At 44.2% G+C, this 26,198-nt stretch overlaps 1 protein-coding gene across 1 annotated transcript in view; it reads right to left on the reverse strand.

Moving 5' to 3' along the window:
* Nucleotides 1–640: 640 nt before the first annotated feature.
* Msn (moesin) overlaps nt 641–26,198 on the reverse strand; it is a 94,145-nt gene continuing 68,587 nt past the window's right edge. Inside the window, exons 4-13 of the mRNA XM_048336825.1 lie at nt 24,824–25,098; nt 23,160–23,243; nt 21,631–21,777; nt 20,178–20,274; nt 10,877–11,040; nt 6,851–6,981; nt 6,463–6,623; nt 4,536–4,628; nt 3,525–3,749; nt 641–2,846 (exon numbers count right to left, since the gene is read on the reverse strand). Of these exons, the coding sequence (XP_048192782.1) occupies nt 2,682–2,846; nt 3,525–3,749; nt 4,536–4,628; nt 6,463–6,623; nt 6,851–6,981; nt 10,877–11,040; nt 20,178–20,274; nt 21,631–21,777; nt 23,160–23,243; nt 24,824–25,098 (1,542 nt within the window). The 3' untranslated portion in view covers nt 641–2,681. The remainder of the gene's footprint in view (nt 2,847–3,524; nt 3,750–4,535; nt 4,629–6,462; nt 6,624–6,850; nt 6,982–10,876; nt 11,041–20,177; nt 20,275–21,630; nt 21,778–23,159; nt 23,244–24,823; nt 25,099–26,198) is intronic.

Here is a 26,198-nt window from a genome sequence, read left to right on the forward strand (position 1 = left end):
GATTCCCCAGCCCCAGGACTGGCAAAAAAAAAATGTGAGAACTTAAAGCATCGGTGACAATTTACTTTTCTACCAGGAAAAGAATTGCCACTAAGAAGTGAAGAGTACCATGTCCAGGACAACCATGAAGACTTACCCAATTCTCAATTTCTTCATCTAAAAGATGACAATAACCATATATAACCTATAAAACTGCCACTTTTTTGTGCTTGGGCAACAGTCTCTAGTTCCCAATACCAATCTAAGAGTATCCCAAGATTAATGCAGAACCCATAACCCACTAGAAAAGTTAGCCAGCAGCCACAGAAAGGGCAGTGTCTTCTATGACAATTCTGTGACCTTAAGAGCTATCCTGCTTTGTTCGGCTATTTTAGGTCAAAAATGGGTACTCAAACTCAGTACCTGATGGTATACTCATTGGCTAGTGATCTACCCACTGGGCCATACCATCAACCCCTATCCTGCTTTCTTTTGAACTTATCCCCTCCTATTAAAATGGGGATAGTTCTACCCTTCCTCTCCACAGAGCTAAAGTGAGGGTGAAGCAAATAAAGGATGCCAATGTGGTTTACAGAGGTGATTACAATGAAATACCTTACAGACACCCACCCATGCCACAGGAAAGAAAATTGAGTCACAGTGAAGTCTCCCTAAATTTTATTGGCACTGAAATAGAACATGGGTTGAGCATAAACCCCTCCAAAACATTTTTTTTAAACCCAAAAATACACACAAAAAACTGAATATAAAATCTAACTTTTCTCCCCAACCTCCCTGGGGGTAGTTTACTGCCCTTCGGGGAGCTAGGTTGCCCCACAATTACAGGTCTGAATTTAGCTGATACAGGGCACATCACCAAGTAAGTGTCACTATAATTCACAGCAATGCGTACAAGACTCCCCAAGATTAAGTGGTGATGGGAGGGTGAGGAAGGTTGAGGGAACTTCTGGGCTAGGAACACTGCCTAGGAATAGGACAGTCCATGGGGACTGAACCCTGGGGAGAAGGCAAACAGAAACAATACAACCAAATACTAAGTTCTTTAAAAAACTGGATTGCATGACCTATAGTGACAGGTAACATCACTAATACTGAAAGCTTTTTTAATGTTTCTGGCAAAATATCCTTTCATAATACAGTATATGCTTCTGAGGTGTGGAGGGTAAATAAAGGAATGAGGCCAAAAAAAAGATCCTGCCCCAAGACTAGTATCTCTAATAGTGCATTAGCAAGAAAGACAGAAATCAATATTGAGTTAGAAATTATTACGTTATATAATACTGATAGAAAGAAAAAGAGCACACAAGAGATGGGGCGAAGAGGATACTCCTGGGTTGAGTGCAAGACATGGAGGTGTGGAAGGGACCAGGCCAGAATCCCCAGAAGCTCTCTGATCTATAGTTCCAAGGGACAACACAGCTGGTAACAAGACCTGGGTTAGAGGCTTGTCAGAGGCAGGGCCCAGTCACCACTTGGGACCTGGGGGTGTTGGACAGGGAATATTGGACACCTGAGAGGGTTGAGTAATAAGTAAACTGTGGGACGAGAGGTAAGAGCTACTCTTGCTACACACAGCTTCTTCTTCCCACTCCCCAATACAGCCTATTAGACTCAAGATCTAGAAGTCACCATACCAAGGCCCACGCAGCTATGAAGCAGGAGCTGTAACTCAAGTGGCTCTGAAGTGGACTAGAAATCCTGGCAGGAAAAATACTGAAGCCAAGTATGAATATTTCCTCCTTTTTGGCAAGAGCTGTGAGTAAGGCTTGCTGAGCTTCGAAGTATTTATCTCTGCTATTCCAGCTCTAGGAAACTTGGGAAGGAAGGGACAACAACAAATCTAGAGAAGGAACCATGGACCTGGAATTTAAAAAAGGTATATACCTCTGCCCATATAAGCTCACTTGAGACAAGCCTAGGTTCCCTTAAGGCAGAGGGGCAGGATCTCTTACACAGCCTTGACTGAACAGAGGGCCAATGGCCTTCTAGGATGTTCCTGAAACCTCTTGAAGGCAAGGCATCATCTCCCCCATCCCACCCTGGAAAGAAACTGAGTCCCTGAATTCAGGGAGAAGGCTTATTGGGACTGAGCTTGTAAGAGGCCCAATCTGGGAGGTAGAAACAGGAATGACTAAAAATGTCTTTATCCTCCAATCATCACAAAGCCAACATCAACTCTTAAAGAGATGGGCACTGGGAGGCCAAATCCTAGGTTTGTTGATATACTAGAGCAGATTGCCAGGGCCTTGTCTCCTTCCCTAAACCCTGTAATACTTGGATCTTGCAAATCACAGGACTTGAAAGGGGAAGGCAGTGATATGGCAGGAAAGGGAAGCTAGCTTTCAACCCATTCCACACTTAACTCCTATAAGGACCATGTAAGCATGGGAGTGTATTTGTCAAATCTGACTTGGGGAAGAGATCTATTCTATCAAACTAGATTAAATAAGACAGGAGGAAAAGTGGGTCCCAGTGGCATCATAGTAGGCCATTTGTCCACCCAGGGAAGTGAGTGGGGGACAAGGGAGCTATGTTTGGTCCCATGGCTGCATGGAATGCTTGGCATGATTCCAGGGCTGCTCTAGTTAGTGGCTCCAGCACAGTGTGAGTTAGGTAAAGGTACAGGAGTGTGGGGCAAGGATGAAGGGAGGAGGGGTCCCTAGAGGCTGGGCAGATACCCATTACATGGACTCAAACTCATCAATGCGCTGCTTGGTATTGCCCTGCCGGATCTGGCGCAGAGTCTTGTATTTGTCTCGGCCAAGCCGCATGTTCTCAGCATGGATCATGTCATTGGCAGTCTTCTTGGACTCATCACGAGCATTGGCCAGCTCAGAGGTGAGGGCCTGGGGGAATACAAGGGGATGCAGGTGTTAGTGGTGTTCTCTCATTTAATTTCTCATTTAATTGTTTCCTAGTCCTTTCTTTCTCTCCCTCCTCTCTCCCAGATGTACACAGGTGCACACATAAGCACTTAAGAGCACCAGTTGGATGATGGGTATCTTGTGAGTAAAAGAATTCATCAACAGGGCTGGGAATTTGGCCTAGTGGCAAGAGTGCTTGCCTCATATACATGAAGTCCTGGGTTCAATTCCTCAGCACCATATATATAGAAAACGGCCAGAAGTGGCACTGTGGCTCAAGTGGCAGAGTGCTAGCCTTGAGCAAAAAGAAGCCAGGGACAGTGTCAGGCCCTGAGTTGAAGGCCCAGGACTGGCTAATAATAATAATAATAATGATAATTCATCAACAATCTAGGCAGGAATTTTAACAACTGGGTACTTTCTGAATGGGACAGGCATATCAGGTAGAAGTGAGAAGTGGTGCAGAGAGAGAAATTCCAAAACAAGTCAAGAAGTAATTTAGGGTCTGATCAATTCAGTTTTCCTATGAATGAGGCTCAGACTCCTAGACAGCTCTAGGACACACTTCTATGCCTATCCTCCCCCATGGTGGTCTAGGACATGCCAAGGGCTCTAAAGTCATTCATTGCCTCCTTGATGTTTGGGCCCCTGCCTGGATACCTTCAGGTGCTTCTGCACACGTTCATTCTTCTCTGCCTCAGTGGTCCGTTCCTCCTCGCTGCGGTCCTTGGCCATTGCATCCGCCCGCAGGTCAGCACTGGCCTCTGCCCCATTCTCATCCTGTTCATCCTGTTCATTCTCAGCAGGCTCCGCCACATGAGGTGTGCTCATGGCAGTCTTCAGCTCAGCACGGGTTTTCTCCAAGTCCTCCTGTACCATCTGAGCCTGTCCAGTGACAAAGAAGGACCAGCAGTCAGAACAAGTCACTGGGGCAGCCAGTAAGATACAGTCACTATATATAAATCATTTCATCTGCCTAATACTTAATTGTAACAACTTCCCAGAGGCACTAGGAGATTTTGGAAAGTATTTCAGAAAGTCTGAGCACTTTCTCCCATATGGCCTGTTGTCAATGAATGCTGGAAGCAGCTGGGCACCTGTGGCTCACACCTGCAATTCTAACTACTCAGGAAGCTGAGAACCAAGGATCAGGCCTGGAAGCCAGCTAGTGGGACAAAGGGTAAACCAATGTAACAGTGATATTTATTAGACACTATATTGGAAATGAATTTTGCAACTTGAGGTGGGAGGGAGATGGGGGAGTAGAAGAAAGAAATGCACTGGGGCTGGGAATATGGCATAGTGGTAGAGTGCTTGCCTTGTATACATGAAGCCCTGGGTTTGATTCCTCAGCACTACACATATAGAAAAGGCCAGAAGTGGTGCTGTGGCTCAAGTGGTAGAGTGCTAGCCTTGAGCAAAATGAAGCCAGGGACAGTGCTCAGGTCCTCAGTTCAAGCCCCAGGGCTGGCAAAAAAAGAAATGTACTCACTACCTTACTTATGTAACTGTAACCCCTCTGTATATCACCTTTACAATAAACTTTGGCACCAAAATAATAACCAAAGGTTGGAAGCAGGAGGGATCCAAGCCCTAAGTAATTGAAGGAACTGGAACATATGTATGAAGTACTCCTGGTCACAATGCTTTGCTCTGGGTATGGTATCTTACCTTCTGCTGCCACTCCACAGCCTCACTCTCCTTCTTCTGCCGGGCCATTTCCAGCTGAGAGATGCGAGCTGTCAGCTCTGCCATTTCTGAAGCCTATGGATAAATTGGGAGCATATGAGAGCAAGGATTCAATGTCCAGGTGTCCATACTCCAGTTCCCCTGGAGAACCGGTAGGGGACCTCCTGCTCCCTGTATGCTTGCTGTCCTATGGTCTTTGAACAAATCCACTTCATTTCAGTCCCATTTTCCACATCTACCACTTCTTCGTAAGTTATAGCTACCTTCCTGGAATATAGGCTTCCTGAAGACAAACAACATGTCACCTCTCTATCTCCTCTTCTTCCTTTCCCAAGAATTATTGCCAAGTACGCATTCATATGGAGCCTTAAGAAAGAAGCAGTGTACTCATAAACTGACATGTTGCACTGAAACCTCTTTGTACAACTACTTAAAGGTTAATTAAATACTAAGTGCAAGCTTTTGAGATTGCAGCGTGGAATAGTAGATATTTCCCTACTGTCTGAGGAAGCAGAGACCTTCACTAAGACTCTTCTCAGGACAAGTACAAGGAAAGACACTGAAGCATCACAAGGCACTATGAACAAGGGAAAAAGCTTATTCATATCCCCTTTATACTTTGGACCAGTTGCCCATGAAAACTTCTTCCTGAGAAATAGTCTAGTTTTCTCTAGTCCCATCCAAAACAGTACAAGGGTAGAACATATCAAAAAATTAGAAGTCAAGTATGGGTAGCTCAGACCTGTAATCCTAAACTACTCGGGAGGCTAAGTAAGATCGAAGGATTGAGGTCCTCAGCCAGCCTTGGCAGGAAAGTCTATGACACTCCTATCTCCAATTAACCAGCAAAAAGCCATAAGTGTAGTTATGCCTTAAGTTGTAAAACACTAGCCTGAAGTGAAAAATCCAACTGAGGGCAAGAAGCTATGAGTTCAGGCCCTAGAACAGGGGGTAAAATAACAGACAAAGAAATTGGGACCATAGGTTTTTAACTTCTGAATCAAAGAACACTTGGAATCTATGATTAATACACGAGTACTCAACCCTAGCTCTTCTCCTATCAAATACATGGACACATGGTTTTGCATATGGTTTCTTTCAAATGCAGATAGAAAGAGGTTTTCTCTTCCTTGTCCAATCACAATTATTTGACCTTTGGCAAGTCTTTTAAACTCCCATAGACCTAATTTCCTTATCTGGGCATGAATTCTATGTGAGAGTTAATACCAAAGTCACTAGGAAAAAACTAAGTAAGAAAAGGGAAATGTAGCTAGCCTGTACCTACCACAGTAGATACTCAATTAACTGTGAGTTTTCCTTCCTTCCTTCCTTCCTCCCTCCCTCCCTCCCTCCCTCCCTCCCTCCCTCCCTCCCTCCCTCCCTTCCTTCCTTCCTTCCTCTTTCCCTTTTCTTTGCCAGGTTACCAGTTCAGATCTCCAAAGGTTAGGAAAATGAATGGAAACCAGGCACCAGTGGCTTGTATTCCTGGCTACACGAGATCAAGGTTTAAATGATCAAGGTTTAAAGTGAGTCTGGGCAGAAAAGTCTATGAGACTTTTATCTACAATAACTAACAGAAAGCTGGAAGTGGAAGTGTGGCTCAAGTGGTAAAATACCAGTCATAAGCCAAAAAAGCTAAGCAAGATCACGAGACTCTGAATTCAAGTCCCTATATCAGCACCAAAAATAAAAGTAAGTAAAAACTAATGGTTAGAAAAGACTGTTGGCAAAAGTTGCTGGACCACCCTGAGCTGCTCAGCTTGCCTCTACATGAACGATTTAGATAAGATCTGTGGCATGGAAACCTTCTGGCAAGAATCAGTCCTGTAGGTAAAGGGAGTTAGAAGTAGGTTTGGCTAACAAGGGAGAAAATGCAAGTCTCACAACCCAGTCTCCTGTGCAGCTTTACCAGCTGTTCCTGGGTCTTCTTCTGATCCCTAGACGCCTGAAGCAGGGCCTCCTTGGCCTCTTCGGCTTCCTGACGTTCCTTGGCCAGCTTCTCAGCCTCACTTTGAGCACGCTTCCGTTCCTGCTCAAGTTCCAGAGCCCTGCGGGTTTGTTCTTCCAGTTCTGAGCAGAATAAAAAGAAGGAAGAAGACAGTGAAGGGCAGAGATGAAGACAGCAAATTAGCTTCCTTACTGGGAAGGAACAGTCTACCACATAGCACAGCTGGCAGAAGGCTGTGGGAATGCTTCTTACCCCATCTCCCTCATTTAGTCTGTGGCCACAGTTGGACTACTCTATGATCTGGGTAAGGCAGAGTACAGCCAGTCTTCATGGTGACTCTGAGACTCACCTTGCTGAGCTTTCTTAGTCTGTTCCTCGATCTGCTTCAGCCTCTCCATCAGTTCTTCCTTCTCCCGTTCAATCTTCTCCTTCTCCTTTTCTGCCATCTCACGCTTCTTCTTCTCATTTTCCAGCAAAGCACTGAGAGAAGGAATAGAAGAGGTGAATAGGACAGCAAGGCTGCACTGAGTCTGGAGATTTCGATGCCCTGGGTTCTTTGGTCCCTACCATTCTAACACACCCAGGGCTTGTGAGCTTGGGGCACTGTCCATTTGCTTCACACACCCTTGCCCTAACAACAGAGCCCAATTTTCTGCTATACTGCAGATCCAATCTGTTTGACCTCAGTCAGGAGACCCAAAGCAGACCCCTTGTTATTCAAGTAAACCACTGGGTGGCCTTAGTTATCCTACAACTTTACCTTTGTCATCAGGTTCTCTATCTGTAAAAAGACCCTATGGGACTCTGACAAGTTTCAGCTCTGCACTCAGACTCCATGGTTAAATCTGGAGAGTAAGCCTAATTTTGCCTTTTCTAAATCTCTATGTTCCTTCCTCTCGGAGTTTACTGCCATTCTAGAATAAGTATTTGCTTTGTCTTACTTGAGCAACTCTCCCAGAAAGTCCTCTTATCCCTTAGCTAAATGTCTTCCCCCGCTCCCCGCTGAGCCCCCAGCTGAGCCTTCAGAATACTCAACATAACCTCCTCTCCACATCTTTCTGTTGTTTTTCTGCATAGCGTTTTGGTTTTTTGTTTTTGTTTTTGTTTTTGGTGCCAGCACTAGGGATAGAACACAGGGCCCAGGCACTGTCCCTAAGCTTTTTTTTTTTGCTCAAAATTAGCACTCTACTAGAGCCACAGCTTCATTTCTAGAATTTTGGGTAGCTCCCTTGCCTGGGCTGGCTTCAAACCATCACCCTCAGATTGCAGCCTCTTAATTAGTTAGGATTACAGGTGTGAGCCACAGGGATGGGGTCTGCATCACACTTGTTTGTGTGTGTGTATGCCAGTATGTAGGCTTGAACTCTGGGGTTGGGTGGTGTCCCTGAGCTTTCTTACTCAAGGCTAGATCTCTATCACTAGAGCCGCAACTCTACTTTTGATTTTTTGGTAGCTAACTGGATATTAATGCCTCACAGACTTTCTTGCTTAGGTTGGTTTCAAACTAAGATCTTCAGATCTCAGCTTCCTGAGCAGCTAGGACTAGATTACAGACAGGAGCCACAAGCATCTGGCTGCATAAGCACTTTTTACTCATCTCATAGATGATACAATTTGCTTCTTATGTTTGTTTCTTCCCAGTGGAAGAACAGCTTCATGAGAATAGGGATATTTTTCCTCATATTTTTCGCTGCTCAATAAACACGAAATGACTAAATGGCACAGTCCTGTGTCTATGTGTGTGCGCACACGCGTGTGCACACACATGCATACACATGTGCATGGGTATGATGTATTTCATCTCTTTCTCCTATGAGGCTGTGTGGCCCTAGAGGACATGTTGCTGCCAGATCCTGTTCTGTGAACCACTCTTCAATCTTGGTATTTTTTTCTTCGCTGGTACTGAGATTTAAACTCACAGCTTCACTTGGTTTGCTTGCTCACACCTGGTATTCTACCACCTGAGCCATGCCTCCAGCTTGACATTTTGCTGCTTAATTGGAGCTAGAGTCTCATAGACTTTTCTGCCTAGATAAGCTTCAAGCTATTATTCTCCAGGTCTCACACTCCTGAATAGCTAGGATTGGAGGCATGAGCCACCAGCACCTGGTTAGACTTTCTTTTCTTCATAAATTTGAACTTTAATGTCTAAATTTTCATATGAAGTTATTTCCACCTTATTAAATTAGAAGTTTTCTGAGGTCCTAAACACTTTGGAACAGAGTACCCCCTACAGTAGCATTCCTTCAGTGCTAGCCCACATAGAAATAACCTGGAATCTTCTCAAATAGTTCATTAAGTGAAATTCATGTAATTTAAAATCACATGGCCATTTAGTACATTCCCAATGATGTATTGCCACTTTTTTCTAGTTCCAAAGTATGTTTATCATGCCAAAGTAAAACCCTATATTCATTTACCAGTCCCCACTTTCTATCCATCCCCAACTCTAGGCTCTGACGACCACCAAATTACATTCCATTTCTACCCATTTTTCTATTCTAGATTATTACATATAAATGAAATCACATAATATTTAACATTTTGTGTGACTGCTTTCACTAGAATAATGCTTTAGAGCGGTACCTCGACCTGTAGCATATATGGCTAAATCATATTCTACTACAGTTTGGATATGGCTATCTCTCAAACCTCTGGTAGGTTCAGCCCTCAATGTAATGGCATTGAGAGGTAGTGAAACATTTATGAGGCGGAGTCTGGTTTGAGAAGATTAGGTTGAGTAGGGGAACCACCCTCAAAAGGGATTAATGCCTATGCAAAGGGAATGTGGTAGGTCCCTCAGAACTGGATTAGCACTTGTGAGACCAGCTTGGTATAAGTGAGCCTGGCACTACCCCCGAGTCCCACAAGTGTTAACCCTACTGTGTGATATTCCCTGCCACATTATAAAACAGTATAGGGCTCTCACCAAGTGTAGCTGCCCAATGTTGGACTTATCAACCTCCCAAATCATGTGCCAAAATAACTTTTTATGCCAGTTCTGAGGCTTGAACTCGGTGCCTGGGCACCGTCCCTGAGCTTCTTTTGCTTAAGACTAGAGTTCTACCATTTGAGCCACAGCTCCACTTCTGGATTTTTGGTGGCTAATTGGAGATAAAGAGTTTCACAATTTCCTACCCAGGCTGGCTTCAAACCATAATCTTCAGATTTCAGCCTTGTGAGTAGCTAGGATTACAAGTGTGAGTCACCAGCACCCAGCAAATATTATTTTCTTTATAAAACTCTCAGCCTCAGGTATTCTATAGCAAGACAAAATAGATTAACACATATTCCACTGTGTATATTTATAACTTTTATCCACTGATACAATGATAGACATTTGGACTATTTCTGTCTTTTAGTGATTGTGAACTGTGCTACTACGAATGAGTGTAGATGCATTTGTTTAATTCTGTTGCTACTTACCTAGGAGTAGGACTGCAGGATTATATACTAATTCAATGTTTACCTTCTTGAGTATTTGTCAAAAATTTCCCACAATTTGACTTTCATATCAGCAAAATACCTGGCTTCCAATTTCTCCCCAACCTCATTAACCTTTATTTTCCATTTATTATTAGTTATTCCATACTAATGAGTGTGAAGTGGTATCTCATTAATATTTGCATTTCTCTAATGACTAAAGATTGGATCTGGAGAGAAAATTAATCTCTATCCTTTGTGTGTTTGTGGTAAGGGGTACTGGGGCTTGAACTCAGGACCTGGGCTCTTTCCCTTAACTTTTCTGCTCAAGATTGGGGCTGTATCACTTGAGCCACATCTCTACTTCTGATTTGTTTGCTGGTTAACTGGAGATAAGAGTCTCTAAGATTTGCCTAACTGGACTGATTTCTAACTTGGATCCTCAGACCTCTGCTTCCTTAGTAACTAGGATTATAGCCATGAGCCACCAGCACTTGGCTTCACTTGGGATTTTACGGTGCCTATTCTCATCAACAGATCTGGGCTAGGGGCTCAAATTTTACCTTTCTAGCAAATTCTGAAGTTGATGCTGATATTTGTGGAGCCTCAGATTATATTTAGAATAACAAGGCCTTCAGAATACAGACTCAAATGTGTATGAAGCCCTCATGGGCTACAAATGTGTATGGAGCTTAGCTGGGACAGAAATGGCATAATGTGTACAAAGCCCTCATGGGCTACAAATGTGTGTGGAGCCTAACTGGGACAGAAATGGCATGAGGACAAAGATATGGGGAAATTATTATGAAATCCTCTCCCTTGTATATAAGCCTGTGAATTTCTATGCTTCTCATGGCTGCTTCTCAGGAATGAGGATGCTATGGATGCTAAGTGCCTTTGAGAAGCTGAATTAGCCAAATACTGGCCCTCATCTCAACTCTGTAAGACTTACCGCTCCATCTGTTTCTGGTGTTTCTCCTCCCGGGCTTGTGCCTTCATCTGCTGCACCTCAATGGTATCTGGCTTGCGGCGACGCATGTATAGTTCATGGTTCCCCATACAAAGGGCCAAGATCCGCTTGTTAATTCGCAGCCGAGGAGCATAGAAGACAAAGTCCTGGTAAGAAAATAGCAGTCAAAAAGAGTTTGGAGGAAGAAGGAAAAGTGAACATCTGCTTTTGGACACATTAAATTCAATCACTCCTGAAATCCTAGCTACTTAGGAGGCTGAGATATAGGAATTACTATTTGAAACCAGTTGGGACAAACAAATCCCTGTGATTCTTATCTGTAACTAAGCAGCAAAAAGCTAAAATTAGAGCTATTGCTCAAGTGATAGAGTACCAGCCTTGAGCCAAAAAGCTTAGGCACAGTACCCAGGATATATGTCAAGCCCTCATACCGTAAAAAATAAAGAAGTATTACAAAGATCATTTATTTTCATCTTTCACATTACAAATGGTAATGTTTCAGGAAGATGAAGTGGTTTGCCCAGGTTCGAATAATAGGCTAGCCATAGGCCTCACGCTAGAACCTAGTGCTCTTTCCACCAAACCACAATTTCTTTTGAAGAGCCAGACTAAAGCCATTTTGAAGTCAGGCCCCACTTTACCACACGAACCTGAGATAAGCAGGCCCTGTGAGCAAACCCAGGACAAGCTTATTAGGGCCCAGCCGGTCAAGAACTCTAACCGCCCCCAAAATGCCTTGAGCCCTGAGCCAATCAGATTTGTACCCGTGTCCTAATCCTGCTTGCTTGAACATCTGATGGCTGTAACTTTGTTTTTTGCCTTTATGAGCCCTGTGCAATCACAGCTCGGGGCTTCCTCCCAACCTCCGCTGTGTTGGTGGGTAGGACGAGGCCTGAGTTGCAGCTCGCCTGAATAAAGCCTTGTTTTTGCATTTTGGAATGTCTGAGTCTCGGTGGCCTTCTTGGTGGTCTTCTCGCAACTTGGCATAACAGTTGGGGGCTCGTCCAGGATAGCCCCAGAGACCCCCAAGACCCCAGACTCCGAAGGTAAGAAAACAGCGCTGTTCATTTGTCTTGTCCTGTAATTTGTCTGTTTGTCTGTTTGTCTGCTTTGCTTCCTTTTTGAGGACAGCCTTTCCGACTCGTATTTCTTGAAGGGGTTATCGAAGCGGACGTGCTTACTCAGCAATCCTGGGGACACTGGGGGACGCCCCAGACTGTCCACACTTGAAGGGGGACCCCTGGAACCCCGCCTTGAACTTGGGTCCACTCCTTCTGCACCCTTGCAGGAGGTTGTGGGCCAACTTGGGTCTACTCCTTCTGCACCCTTGCAGGAGGTCATGGGCCAACTTGGGAGATCTCCAACTCGTAGCTTTTCTTTTTCTCAGGCCTGTGTGTTTTCCTCCTTTTGTATTTATTGTTTTGTTTTTTGTAGCCTTTTGGACTGAACATCTGATCAGAGCTATGGGTAACGTTCTATCTTGGGGACCTCCATCTAGCCCCCTAGATTTGACCCTAGCTAACTGGAGGGAGGTCAAGGAGATAGCTCAGAACCAAGGTGTGGCCCTTAAGGAGGAAAAGTGGATCACCCTGTGCAAGTCAGAATGGCCCACCTTTGAGGGAGCTAATTGGCCACCTGAGGGGAGCTTTGACATAGGTAAGATCAGGACTTTGCAACCTCATTCGGGCCATCCAGACAAGAGAAACCAAGAAGGAAGAGAAGAAATTGTACCCACCTGTCCTCCAGGGAGGAAGCACGGAGGAGGAAATGTTTCCCCCTCCATACGCCCCACCCCAGTTAACTCTACAAGAGGACGCTGAGGAAAATGTTTCAGCTGTGTCCTCCCCTCCGGAGGGTCCCGCCCAGTCAACTCACTGGCACCAGCAGCCCAGGACACCGATGTGTCAGCCCCGAGTCCTGACCTGCAGCTGCCGACTGGGGCAGATGTGGGGCCAACCCAAGCCACCGGGCAGGCGGTGGGGAGTGACCCCACCACACAGCGCTGTCGTCTGTGTTGTTTGTGATTCTGACAGTCTCTTCTGTGTCAAACCTACATAAGATGTACAGGCGACAGTTCACAATCAGAGTGTGAGTGTCCACAAAAAGAACTCTGGGGTCCCCCACCCAGCCTTCTTAAGCAGAAAATTATTTGGTGTGCTAAAATGTTTACGAAGACTATCAAGCCCTGGAAAATGAGGCTGGAGAATGCTAAAATCATTTGTTAAAGGTTTTGTCTTAAAATTTGGGTGTTGAAGGAGTAAGAATGACACTGGAAAATGTACGGCTGATGTTTATTTTACGTGCTTTAAGATCTTTTGAATATGTATGTGTGTGCATGTGTGAGTGTGAACATGTTCAAGACTGTTAGTATGATGTAAAATTGAGTGAGTTCAAGTTTAAATTCAAATGGTCATCAAGTTTGGGCATTACCAAATGTTTTAAAAGATTAGTGCATAGTTTTTAAAAAAAAACAGGAACTAGAGTTAAAAAAGGATTTCTCAGGGTTCTTTAATTAGCAGTCAAAAAAAAGTGGGTATCTTAATACATTAAGACTTGATTTAACAAAGGGCAAGCTGGAGTGAATTCATCAAGCCCTATGGAGTCAGGATGGAGCCAATAGAGGGCTTTCTTTCGTCTTTGTTTCCAAGTGAACATTGGAAACCTAGCGATAAAAATGAATGTTTTGACTGGAATTTCTAAAACTGCCCCTTGAGAGGTACAAAGAATTGGAAAAGGTTTTAAATGGTTAAAAAGTTTATTTATCTGATGTGATTCGATTCCTATGCTATTTTTGTAATTTGGATTTTAAAGGATATATACTAAAATAATGGGGATAGAAGTAAACTCTCATTAACTCTATGTATGTAGGAAGAAATGGCAAAATGGGCTAACGTTTCTCACTAATTTATTGAAAGCTAAATGGATAAGTATTTCTAATTTTGTAATTGTAATTCTTTCATTAAGGAAAAATTGTCATTTGAGCTCAAAGGTCTTCATGCCATTCGGTAACTGGAAGAAAAGAACAAAAAAAAAAAGAGGCTCTTTTAAAACAAGCAGCCTAGAGGCAAAGGGTGGCACCTGGTTTCAGAATGCCTGTAAGCTTCAGAGTTTTTCCAATGCAGATAAAAGCTAAAGTGTTAGTGTTAATGCAGAGTTTAGTAAAAAGACTTTGGAAATCAAGAATACATTTCTAGATAAGAAATTTGGAAGTAAAATTGTCCTAAATGATTATTGCAAAAAGTGTTTAATTGCCATTCCAGTTTCTTTGTAGGTTTTTTGTAACAGTTTCCAGCAGACCCACAGAAAAGCACAGGTGATTCCTACAAGTTTATCAAGATCTAAAACTGGCCCTTAATAAGTTCCAGGTAAGAGCATGCTTAAAAACTACTTCTGTGTGAACCACCTTGCTGCTTTTAATTGGAGTAAAGTGGCCTCTTGTAAGACTCATTGATCTGAAATCTGCAGTTCAAAGCCAGCCCGGGCAAAGAAAGGTCCCTGTGAGAGACTTGTCTCTAATCAGCCAGCAGAGTGCTGGGAAGAGTCGTGAGTCTCTTTGAGGCTCAAAGTTGTAGGGTGCTAGTCTTGAGCTGGAGAGCTGAGGGACAGCACTAAGGCCCTGAGTCCAAGTCCAGTGAAAAGTCACTCCTGGGACAAAAGTGATGGAGCCATCCAGAGGCAGTAAGCCAGCCACTGCTTGGATGGCAGAGATGGTATCAGATCCTAGAGTCACTCCTGTTTGGCCTTTCAAAAGTTAATCAAAGCCGGGAAGTCCTAGAAGAATACTTCGTAAGCATGCCTTTCTAATGCCCATGTCTATCTACTGGGCAGGAACTTGCCAGTCATCTGTGATAGTGGGTAGTAATGGTAAGTTTGTCAAATGAGAGGATAGTTTAAAATCCCAACCACCCGTATCTAGTCAAAGCCTTGACTGGCAGTGAGAATTTTAAGCTGGTACACCTGTTCAGGAAAGAAAGCTTGTAGACCTGAGATTGTGTCCTTATTGAGATCTGTTAAAGGCGTGCAAAGGTAATGTAGGCATTTTTTTTAGGTCATCAGAAATCAGTTCCCCAGCCAGTCAGGAAAAAGCTTTTACAAATTAGAATGTTAAAACGCACAAATCTGTAAACCTGAAGTCAACCTATCTGGGCTTCATATTAAAAGAGAGCAAGCATTGGCTGTCAGATGCACATAAAGAGACTGTGCTAAAAATCCCTGTGCCTAAGTCAGCCAGACAAGTCAGAGTTCCTGGGAACAGCAGGCTTTTGCCGGCTGTGGATACCTGGGTTCGCTGAGATATGAAGCCTCTATATGAAGCCACCAAAAACCTCCCAGAGTTTCATTGGACTGAGCAGATGAAAAAAAGCCTTTGAGGCAATCAAGAAAAGCCTTCTGGAAGCCCCTGCCTTGGGCCTACCTGACATGAATACCAAGAGAGGGGGCTACTGACAGCCAAAGGAAAGGCCATTAAAAACAAGCAGGAGATTTTAAGCCTCATCTGGGCCCTATGGGAACCATCAAAAATTGCCATTATGCACTGTCCGGGTCATCAAAAGGGAGTTGATTCAGTGACTAGAGGGAATAATCTGGCCGACCAGGCAGCCAAGGAAGCAGCCCTCCAGCCCAGGGCAGAAGTATTGACTCTAGTAGACCAGGGCCACGAGCTTTTCCTCCTGTGCCCCAGTATTCCCAAGAAGACTTGGAGTGGATAAAGAAAATTCCCATGGCCCACAAACCCCCAGACAGAGAAGGAAACAATGACTGGTGGAAAACTTGTGAAGGGAAACTTATCTTGCCACAAGGGCTGGGTAAGGGGATCCTTAAGAGAATCCACCGAGCTTCTCACATGTGAACCCGAAGAATGCAGGACTTGCTCTGACACTCCAAAGTGAAAATTAGACAAGGAGATCAACTTATTGAAGATATTGTTAAAAATTGCAAGGCCTGTCAGCTCATCAATGCCCCCAATCAACAAGTTACTAAAGGAGCTTGCCTCCGTGGGAATAGGCCAGGCATGTATTGGGAAGTAGATTTCACAGAAATTAAACCTGGAAAATTTGGATACAAATATTTGCTAGTTTTTGTAGATACCTTTTCAGGATGGGTTGGAGCTTATCCAGCAAAGCATGAGACCGCAAATGTAGTGGCTAAGAAGATCCTGGAAGAAATCCTACCCAGGTATGGCTTCCCATCCACCATTGGGTCGGACAACGGACCGGCCTTCATGTCAAAAGTAAGTCAGGGAATAGCTGCTGCACTGGGGACGGATTGGAAATTGCATTGTGCTTATAGACTCCAGAGTTCAGGACAGGTAGAAAGAATGAATCGGACTCTAAAAGAGACCTTAACTAAATTGGCCTTAGGGACTGGCGCAGACTGGGTATCACTCTTTCCTTTTGCTCTGCTTAGAGTAAGAAATTCTCCCTATCAGCTTGGCTTTACTCCTTTTGAAATAATGTATGGGTACCCCCCGCCCATTATCCCTAGCCTTCAGACTGAATTGCTTGCTGATTTTGATGATACTGAATTTTTGTGTAAACTTGATTATTTGCAGCTCGTGCACAAGAATATGTGGCCCCAACTTAAGGCATTATATGATTCTGCTTCTGTCCCTACCCCCCATTTATTCAGACCAGGGCATTGGGTGTTCGTCCGGAGGCATAACCCCAAATCCTTAGAACCACGGTGGAAGGGACCCTACATGGTGCTACTAACTACTACCACCACCCTCAAGGTAGACGGCATCGCCACTTGGGTCCATTGCTCCCACACCAGGCTAGCTGACCCCTTTGCCCTAGACAATGACTACCGTGGTGGAACATGGGAGGTCTCCAAGCACCCGACTCAGCCCCCTCGCCTTCGCCTCAAGAAAAGAAAGTTAGACTGAATATTGTTATAATTTTCTTTTTGCCTTCTTTCCTTGCTACCCATGCTAATGTTGATGCTATTTTGGCAGCTCACTCCAAAGTGGGGTGACCCCCTTATTTTAGCAACTAAGGAAGCCCCCTTAGGAACCTGGTGGCCAGGCTTAGTAGTAGACTTATGTGATCTGGCCGCAGGCAACTGGGATGTGCCAGATCACTCGAACCCAAACCTGAAAACCTGAATGAGCAGGAGTCCTGTAAAGTCCCATGCAAGCAAGAAGGCATTGGTAGTTTTGGGCTTGCTCAGGAATACAGATATAGCCACCCGACCCTCAGAGCACAGCTGAGAAGTTTACCATTCTATGTATTATTTTGTTGCTGACATTTGGACCCTAAACCCTATACAGCTAATGGTAAAAGGCTACACTGCTATAGCTCAAAAAGAAGTCTGTATAGCTGAAAGTTAATTTCCAGTTTGAAGTAGTCCTGCAATCCCTTGGTAAAGTAGACTAAAGTTATAGATTCCTGGCTAGGTAAGGTCAACGTCCCTCAGTCAGCCTGAAGAAGCTACAGAAGATGGATGATCTTCACCCATCAGCCCCCCTTTAAAACCAAGGGACCAGAGTTGTTTTTGGTTACTACTTTGGGCCCTATTGGCCCATGCCTTATCTCTATTATCCCCTAGACATGCAAGCCATTGAAATGGACAGAAGGGAGCCATAATTGGCTCCCAAGGTACCAAAGAGAAAAGGGGGAAAATGAAGAGCCAGACTAAAGCCATTTTGAAGTCAGGCCCCACTTTACCACACGAACCTGAGATAAGCAGGCCCTGTGAGCAAACCCAGGACAAGCTTATTAGGGCCCAGCCGGTCAAGAACTCTAACTGCCCCCAAAATGCCTTGAGCCCTGAGCCAATCAGATTTGTACCCGTGTCCTAATCCTGCTTGCTTGAACACCTGATTGCTGTAACTTTGTTTTTTGTCTTGCTTGAACACCTGATGCTATAACTTTGTTTTTTGCCTTTATAAGCCCTGTGCAATCACAGCTCGGGGCTTCCTCCTAACCTCCGCTGTGTCGGTAGGTAGGACGAGGCCTGAGTTGCAGCTCGCCTGAATAAAGCCTTGTTTTTGCATTTCGGAATGTCTGAGTCTCGGTGGCCTTCTTGGTGGTCTTCTCACGACTTGGCATAACACTTTCAACCTTTACTTATGGAAACTCTTCTAAAATACTCTCAATCCCATCGAATCAGAATTTCCTTCTCTGCTAACTAGAGATACTCCTGAGTCTCAAAGGACCCCTTTTGGAAGCCAAACAATCCCAGCAAAATACCCCAATGGGTACTGGGTATGCATATTAGCCACTAAGGATGTCTAGACTGTTCCTGAAGTCTGGGAAAAAGCATATATCCTATACCCAGTCCCTCATGTCATTTTTGAAACAAGGAAGGTTGTACACACATACACGAATGCATATATCTCCTAAATATCGATTGTCCTAGTTGTTGTTTGTTAAATAAGCCCTTGATCTCAGCTGGCTTTCTTACTTACCTTTTTCTGATGATAGGTGAACACAGCAGCAATAAAAAAAAACACATAAGAAAATCCAGTGAGTTTGAGTTTCAAACTACAATAGCACTGGACCAAGGTCACTAGCTGATAAGCTAGCCATCATATCCCCTGGCAATGAAAACAAACTTCTATCACCTCACAGAGCTTTACATAGAGTAAAAGAGCACAGGGTCTCAAGGTCAAATGACCTAGGGATAAGTACTAGTTGTATGACTGAAGAAATCACTTCATCTTTCTGAACCTCAGTTTCCTCACTGCAGTGGATATGCTGCTACATACTTGCCCTTTACTTGAAGCTTTAAGGACACAACACAGAAAGTATCTATCAAGGCAGGGTACTAGATGCTCATTTTTGTATTCCTACCTACTCAGGAGGCTGATATTTGAGGATTGTAGTTCAAAGTCAGCCTGGGCAGAAAAGTCTATGAGACTCCTCTCTCCAAAAATCTGAAAGTGTAGCTTTAGCTCAAGGGGGAGGGGAGGGGAGGGGAAGAAAGGGGAGAGAAGGGGAGGGAGAGGGGAGGGAGAGGGGAGGGAGAGGGGAGGGAGAGGGGAGGGGAGGGAGAGGGGAAGGGAGGAGAGGGGAGGGGAGGGGAGGGGAGGGGAGGGGAGGGGAGGGGAGGGGAGGGGAGGGGAGGGGAGGGGAGGGGAGGGGAGGGGAGGGGAGGGGAGGGGAGGGGAGGGGAGGGGAGGGGAGGGGAGGGGAGGGGAGGGGAGGGGAGGGGAGGGGAGGGGAGGGGAGGGGAGGGGAGGGGAGGGGAGGGGAGGGGAGGGGAGGGGAGGGGAGGGGAGGGGAGGGGGGGAGGGGAGGGGAGGGAAGGGAAGGGAAGGGAAGGGAAGGGAAGGGAAGGGAAGGGAAGGGAAGGGAAGGGAAGGGAAGGGAAGGGAAGGGAGAGGGAGAGAGAGATCCTAGAAAGGGGAATCCTAGAAAGGGGATCCTAGACAGGACATCTCAGAGCTAAGAAACATTGGACCCTCATGAAATGGATCAGGCTCAGTTAACATGGTTACTGGCTCCTGTTGGATACAAAGTACACAAGGACAGAGGAATTTCATTTTACATTTTTAACCTAGCCTCAAACATCATCTTTCTCTTCTTGTCAACTACAGGAAAGTTGGTGTGAAGTGTGGTGAAGGGTGAGTGTAGTGAACATGTGAAAAGGGCTAGACTCAAAGCATTTTCTTCATCTTAGGTTGGTTGTGCTGGAAAAACATCTAAGAGGGCAAAAGTAAAACTATGAAAAAATTTAAATGTGGATGACCATCTATGGATTTGGTCTCTTCCTGGTTTTTGCCCTTTCCCACAATTAAAGATAGACTATACTTGCCCCAGTGGCCTAATAGATAAGACACTATCCCCTAACAAAGGGATTGTGGGTTTGAGTCCCACATTGGGTAATATGCCAGCTCTTCTCATTTTCAGATGTCTTAATGATGGTTTAGCACACACACGTGTGCGCACATACACCCCCTACACGCAAACTGTCCATCTTCTGGGGCTCAGTAATTGGAAAGGTGAGGTGTATTCTCTTTGTACCACAGTGCTTGCTCAGAACAGCAAATAGTATTGGCTAAGGAGCAGCACTTTGGGCTGCTTGTAGTCTTCTCTATCCACCAAGGGAGACTAGATAGCACTTGAGACACAGATGCAGAAGGCACAAGGTAACAAGGTGCTTCCTGGCTATTTCTTAGCATTGGTATCTCCTATGTGTCTCCATTTGTGTCCCCTGTCCAAATGCATACGCACACCTAAGTAGATGTTCTCACACACCAGTAAAGGAAGGACAGACACAATGACATGGTCGTACCTACCATTGTCCAGGTGTTGGCAAAGAACCTATCAGGGTCACTCACCGGGGCTTTTTTGTCAATCGGCTTGATGACAAATTTCTTATCATTGAAAGAGATGTTCCTGATTTCACTCCAGGGGAAGCCAATCTTGGGAGTCAGTCTAGACAAATGGAAACCAACAACATTAGGACAAAGGGAATATGAAACAGACAGACAGACAGGGCTACTGCCTAGCTCTTATCCTTTTCCCTCAAGAAAGTAGACCCATTGCTAGCTCAGCCAGTGCCATCACATTCCATCAAGTCAATTTCCAATACTGAGATTGCACAAAGAACTTCCTAATGCCACAATCAACACATTAATCCTGTTCCAATCTCCACAATTTGTTTTGTTCCATTTTTAGTTGAGGCATAGATCTTAAAATAGTCCTTCAGCCCTATTTAACTGGGACTCTCCTATCAAATATTATAAAGGTTGGAGAGAAGGCAAATAATGAACTGCAAGATTCAGAATTATATGAAACATAATCTACTGGTCCCTATCCTCACCGAGGGCACAACAAAGGTAAAAAATAATAAAGTGAGATAAAACTACAATACGATTATAAGTCAAAAGCCACTTAATGATTACATGGAACTTTAACATCAAATCTTGATGAGGGAGATTCTAGGCCAGCATCGTACCCCAAAAATGCAGTGAAAATCATATACATGATTTTTAATTTTTTTCTAATAACTCATATGAAAATGCGTAAAAATAAACAAGTGGAACTAATTATAATAACACTTTAGTCCAATATGGCTCAAATGCTAGCATCCAAATATATAAATATTTTTAATTGGAACATTTAATATTCTATTTATAGTTTAGATCTGAAATGTTCCTCAAAAGCTCATGTGGTTTGGGCTCTAACTAATGGCATTGTTGAGAGGTAGTAGAAACCTTGGGGCAGAGCCTAGTGAAAGTAAGTAGGTCATTGAGGTTATGCTGAGGGCAGAGCCTAAGTAGAGGAAGTAAGTCATTGGGGTTTATACTCTTGGTTTCCCATCACCCTTCCTCAGCTTTCTGCTTCCTGGCCTCCATGAGAAGAGCAGCTTTAATTCTGTCACATGCCACAGGCTCAAAGGAATTACACCAAGCAACCTTGGACTGCTACTTCTGAAACTCTGAACTAAACTAAAACATTCTTCCTTTAAGATGATTGATCTTGTCATCTTGTCACAGTGATAAAAGGCTTTTTAACACACATTTCATCCTTTACATTAAGTCTTTAGAGTGGTGTGTACTCTGTAATATGCTTATAACATGCAATTCAGAGTAGCCATACTTCAAGTGTCCAATAGCAACATGTGTTTAGTGGCTGCAACAGTATACAGGATTAAGATCCATAAGGGATGTTATGAAATGATCAGGCCTAGATTACATTAAGTAGAAAAGAACTAATGTGCTCGGCCAAAAAGGATGAGTGCTATGTCTGTCTCAGAGCAATTCAAAATAAAAGAGGATTAAGGGATACCTGTCATTCTGCTCATAGATGTTAAGACCCAAGGCATCGACCCCCAGCCACAGTTCTGAGCCTTTCTTGTTCTTGATGCTGAAATAATTCACACCATACATCTCCAGATCTTGGGCAATCTTCAGGTATTCCAGGACAGCATCCTCCCTAAATGACACAGAGTAGATAAGGGAATGTCACAGAAGGAAGCTCTGAATCACTCAAGGAGACAAAGAAGCCGACTTGTTCTACGTTTCTGATACTGTCAGGCATGGGGAAGGAGATAGAAGTTGATTGCAGAGAACTTACATGACTTTTGTCAAGCAAGTGTGTAGCTAAGAACTTCCTATCTGAGGACACCAATGGGAGTAAGGATAGGCCTTGATGGCCTCTGGCATGTCAATTGTCCTAGAAGCTATTTTCTTCTCCCCATTCACTATGTTTTATTTTATTTTTTATTTTTTGCCAGTCCTGGGGCTTGGACTCAGGGCCTGAGCACTGTCCCTGGCTTCCTTTTGCTCAAGGCTCGCACTCTACCACTTGAGCCACAGTGCCACTTCTGGTTTTTTCTATATATGTGGTGCTGAGGAATCGAACCCAGGACTTCATGCATGCAAGGTGAGCACTCTACCGCTAGGTCATATTCCCAGCCCTCCCCATTCATTATGAAAGCCTCTTATTTGGTGCCAGTCTTGGGGCTTGAACTTGGGGTATGGGTGCTGTCCTTGAGCTTCTTTTGCTCCAGGCTAGTGCTCTACTGCTTGAGCCACAGTACCACTACTGTGAAAGCCACTTTTATACAAGCACTTTTATCTAAGTGCTTATCACAGCTTAGATATTGTTGGGAAAAATGATAAGCTTTATTCAACTAAAAAATAATACCAAAATGCTTTGCGATGTTTATAGAGAGTTCCTTTCCCACTCTTTTTTGTGGAAAGAGCTATTGAGTGGTGCAGAAATTCTCTGGGGATCCGGAGGTCTCCCACATTTCTTTTATTTATTTATTTTTTTGTCAGTTGTGGGACTTTAACACTGGGCATGGGTGTTGTCCCTGATCTCTTCAGCTCAAGGCTAGCACTTTACCACTTGAGCCACAGTGCCACTTCCAGCTTTGTAGTGGTTAGTTAAAGAGTCTCATAGGCTTTCCTGCCCAGGCTGGCTTTGAACCATGATCCTCAAATCTCAGCCTTCTGAGTAGGTAAGATTACAGGTGTGAGCCACCAGCTCCCCCATTTCTTTGTAATCAAAACTTTCCCATTTTTTAGGGGAAGACTTACCAAGTGGCCCAGAAATTTCCTGGGGATCCTGAGATCTTCCCAATTTCTCTGTAGTCAAAGCTGTTTGAGCTACCTAATTGTTACTATTTACCTAAACAAAGAGCATTCTTCATAATGGTTCAGGTTGCTATCTATGTTTAAGTGCTAGAATCACCTGTATTATCTTTCTGCAATATCCATTAATGTACCTGATTATCTGTTTATTCTCTTTAGGACCCACTCTCATTCTGCTTGCAAAGGGCAGTGGGGCTCACAGCTGCTGGATAGGCTTACCTAAGCATGCCCCGGTGTTCCTCATGCCACACCTGGATCCGCTCTTCCCACTGATCCTTGTTGAGTTTGTGCTGCTCCAGGACTCTGGAAAAAATGTGTAGAAAGGAACGGAATCCCACTTAGCAACTCAAGGCGTTGGTAAACATGTACAGTTGACCCACTGAGGTTGCACACTGCCCCCAGGTTGAAATTAATAAAGATGTTAGACATAAAGACCTGCCTAAGAAGTAGGATAGCTGCAAGAATAGATGGCCAAAACAGATGATGAGAGTACCTTCTTTGTACCTAATGGAGAAAACCACATAATGTGTTGCAGTCTCTAAGCACAGTAGTAATGTATCAGAAGTCCATGAGGACCTGAGAGGCTCAGAGTTTGGATGAACCTCACAAAACCAGCACATTCTCCCCTAGATGATCCTGAGACTAACAGTTCCTGTTTGTAAGACTACTACTCAAGGACAAGACCACGAATTTTGTATACAGAGCAGAGAACTGAGCCCAGGTCTACTAGACTATAAGCAAGGTTTGCTTTAAACACGCATCTCAGACATCACAACAATGACTCAGAGAGGCTTAGGGCACAACTAGTTTCCCTAATACCTTCTGATGGGTTGTACACATGCCCCAGCTCCAATGGCATGAGGGATCCCAGAATGATGCTTAATTTTTCTTTCTAATCCGAAAGCCTATGGATATGAATATCATATGCCACAGGAAATAACACAGAGTTTTAAAAAATTCAGTACTTGGCACTGGGGGCTCATGCCTATAATCCTAGCTACTCAAAAGGCTGAGATCTAAGAACTGAGATTCAAAGCCAGCTTGAGCAGGACAGTCTATGAGACTCTTACCTCCAATTAGCAACCAAAAAAATAGAAGTGGAGCCATAGCTCAAGTGGCAGAGGGCCAACCTTGAACAAAAAAGGGACCAAGGCTCTGAGTTCAAGCCCCAGTATCAACACACACACACACACACACACACACACACACACACACACACACACAAAATCAAGTTTCAAGCCTGGCTTGGTCTTAAATGAGCTGTGGGAGACGGGCAACTCAGTGTAAGTTCCTCTGTACATCTCCTAAGCTAGGAAACAAGGCTAATGCCTGTTTTATTAGTTTTGTGTGTTATCGTGATGTCTAAACAAAACAAAACCAAAAAATAAGTGTTTGAGAGATTCTGATTTTTAAGTTTACAAAGCAGAAAAGTCTGTATACTGGTTATTAATACTAAAAGACTGTTTGAGCCCCCGCCCCCATGTCCCTGCCTTATGCATTTCTGTTTCCCCCATGAACTTCTGAAATAAAAGATCTAAATCAGTAAAAAAAAAAAAAAAAAAAAAAAAAAAGGATAGAGAAAATAAAACCAGGGAGAGGGAAAATCAATCCTTCTCTGGTTCTACATAAGCACCTGTCTCCAGGGTAATGAAGTTCTGTAACCAGGCAGAGAGAAAGAAAAAGGCTTTTTTTTAACTGAGAGCTAGAAAAACAACAAAGTGTGACACTGTGTGTAAATATATCTCTCTGAGCAGCAGAACACTGTCTTCAGACAGACCTTAGTGGAAAGAACAGATTTGGCAGCCCCTGTATAGCAGAGATTAATCAGCTTTGGGCTGCAGTCCCCTTTGGTCAGGATAAAGGAAGTCACAGTACCACCTTACCTCTGGGGCAACAATTTGTCTCCAGCCAAGTAGCCAGACTTGTGTACCTCCTTATTAAAGTCACCATACTTGGACTGAACAGCATAGGAGGCCAACAGCACAGCAGTTTCAGGTGGACAATAAATGTCATCATTGAGAATCCCCTCCTTCACTTGCAGGAAGAATAGGCGCTGGGTGATGTCCTGGATCAATTCCTCAGATACATCCTCAGGATAGAACTTGGCCCGGAACTTGAAGAGAAGGGGGCTTTCCTTCCGCACATCCTGCGCGGTCACCTGGGAAAAGCAAGGAATTAAAGGCTCTCAAAAATAGGCTTTAGGGGTGCAAGCTTAAGAGCAGCAATCCTATCGGACTGGCTCTTGTCTCATTCTTGCTCTCCCCAGCAGCCGGTGGGTGGAGTCACTTTACAGTGCGGGCAAGATTAAGCTCTCCAAAAGAGAAATCAATGATTTGATTTTTATGTACAAGAAAAAAGGGGGGGAATGTAATATGGAGGTCAGATCTGGCCAGTGCCATCATTGGCTATTAAGGGGTATCAGATTGACTCCATCTCAGATTAGTTAAAGAGAGCAGACGGTGACTCCATCTTCACTAAGATCTCCCCCGGCCCTATCGAGGGAAGTTCCCCTTTGCTGTGGTAAGACTGTGTAAACTGCTTGACCACCTGAGTAGTACAACATTCAAGGTTAAACCTGTGCCCTCCCATGAGTAGGCATATCCACCTGCATCATGTGAGCCCCGCCAAATCCTTGCACCAAGTCTAAAATGATAGGTTGGTTCAAACAGTTGCTATAAGGCAGATTGTAACCCCACTGGCCACCTGCGTGTGACCTGGCATGCTCTGTAAGTGTTGTAACCTCATTGGCCACCTGCATGTGGCATGCTTGACCATGTGGTATTTGCCTTTATAACCCAACCGGGAGCATGGTCTGGGGCACGCGGTTCCAGCTCCTGAGTCTGGGCCATAGCCCTGGCCAGTTAGCATACTTTTTACTTCCCCAATAAATCCATCTTTTTACTTGGAAAAAAAATAGGCTTTAGTAATCCAGGCACTCATAGCTCATGCCTATAAACCTAGCTATTCAGAAGGCTGAGATCTGAGGATTGGGATCTGAAGGCAGCCAGGGTAGAAAAGTCCACGAGACTCTTCAACTAACCAGCAAAAACACGGAGGTGGAGCTGTGGCTCAAGTAGTACAGCACTACTATTCTTGAGCAAAAAAGCCAAAGAACAGCTCCCAAACCCTCAATTGAGCCCTATTGCTGGCACGCATAAACAAAAAAGAAAAAAAAGGAGTGCCTGTATGATCAGTGAGAGAGGGTCAGCTCAGTTTAAAAGTCTATGCCTCACCTTTTTGTGCATTTTTATTGTCATT

Source organism: Perognathus longimembris, chromosome 28 (assembly GCF_023159225.1).
Source record: "Perognathus longimembris pacificus isolate PPM17 chromosome 28, ASM2315922v1, whole genome shotgun sequence".
Taxonomy (NCBI): domain Eukaryota; kingdom Metazoa; phylum Chordata; class Mammalia; order Rodentia; family Heteromyidae; genus Perognathus; species Perognathus longimembris.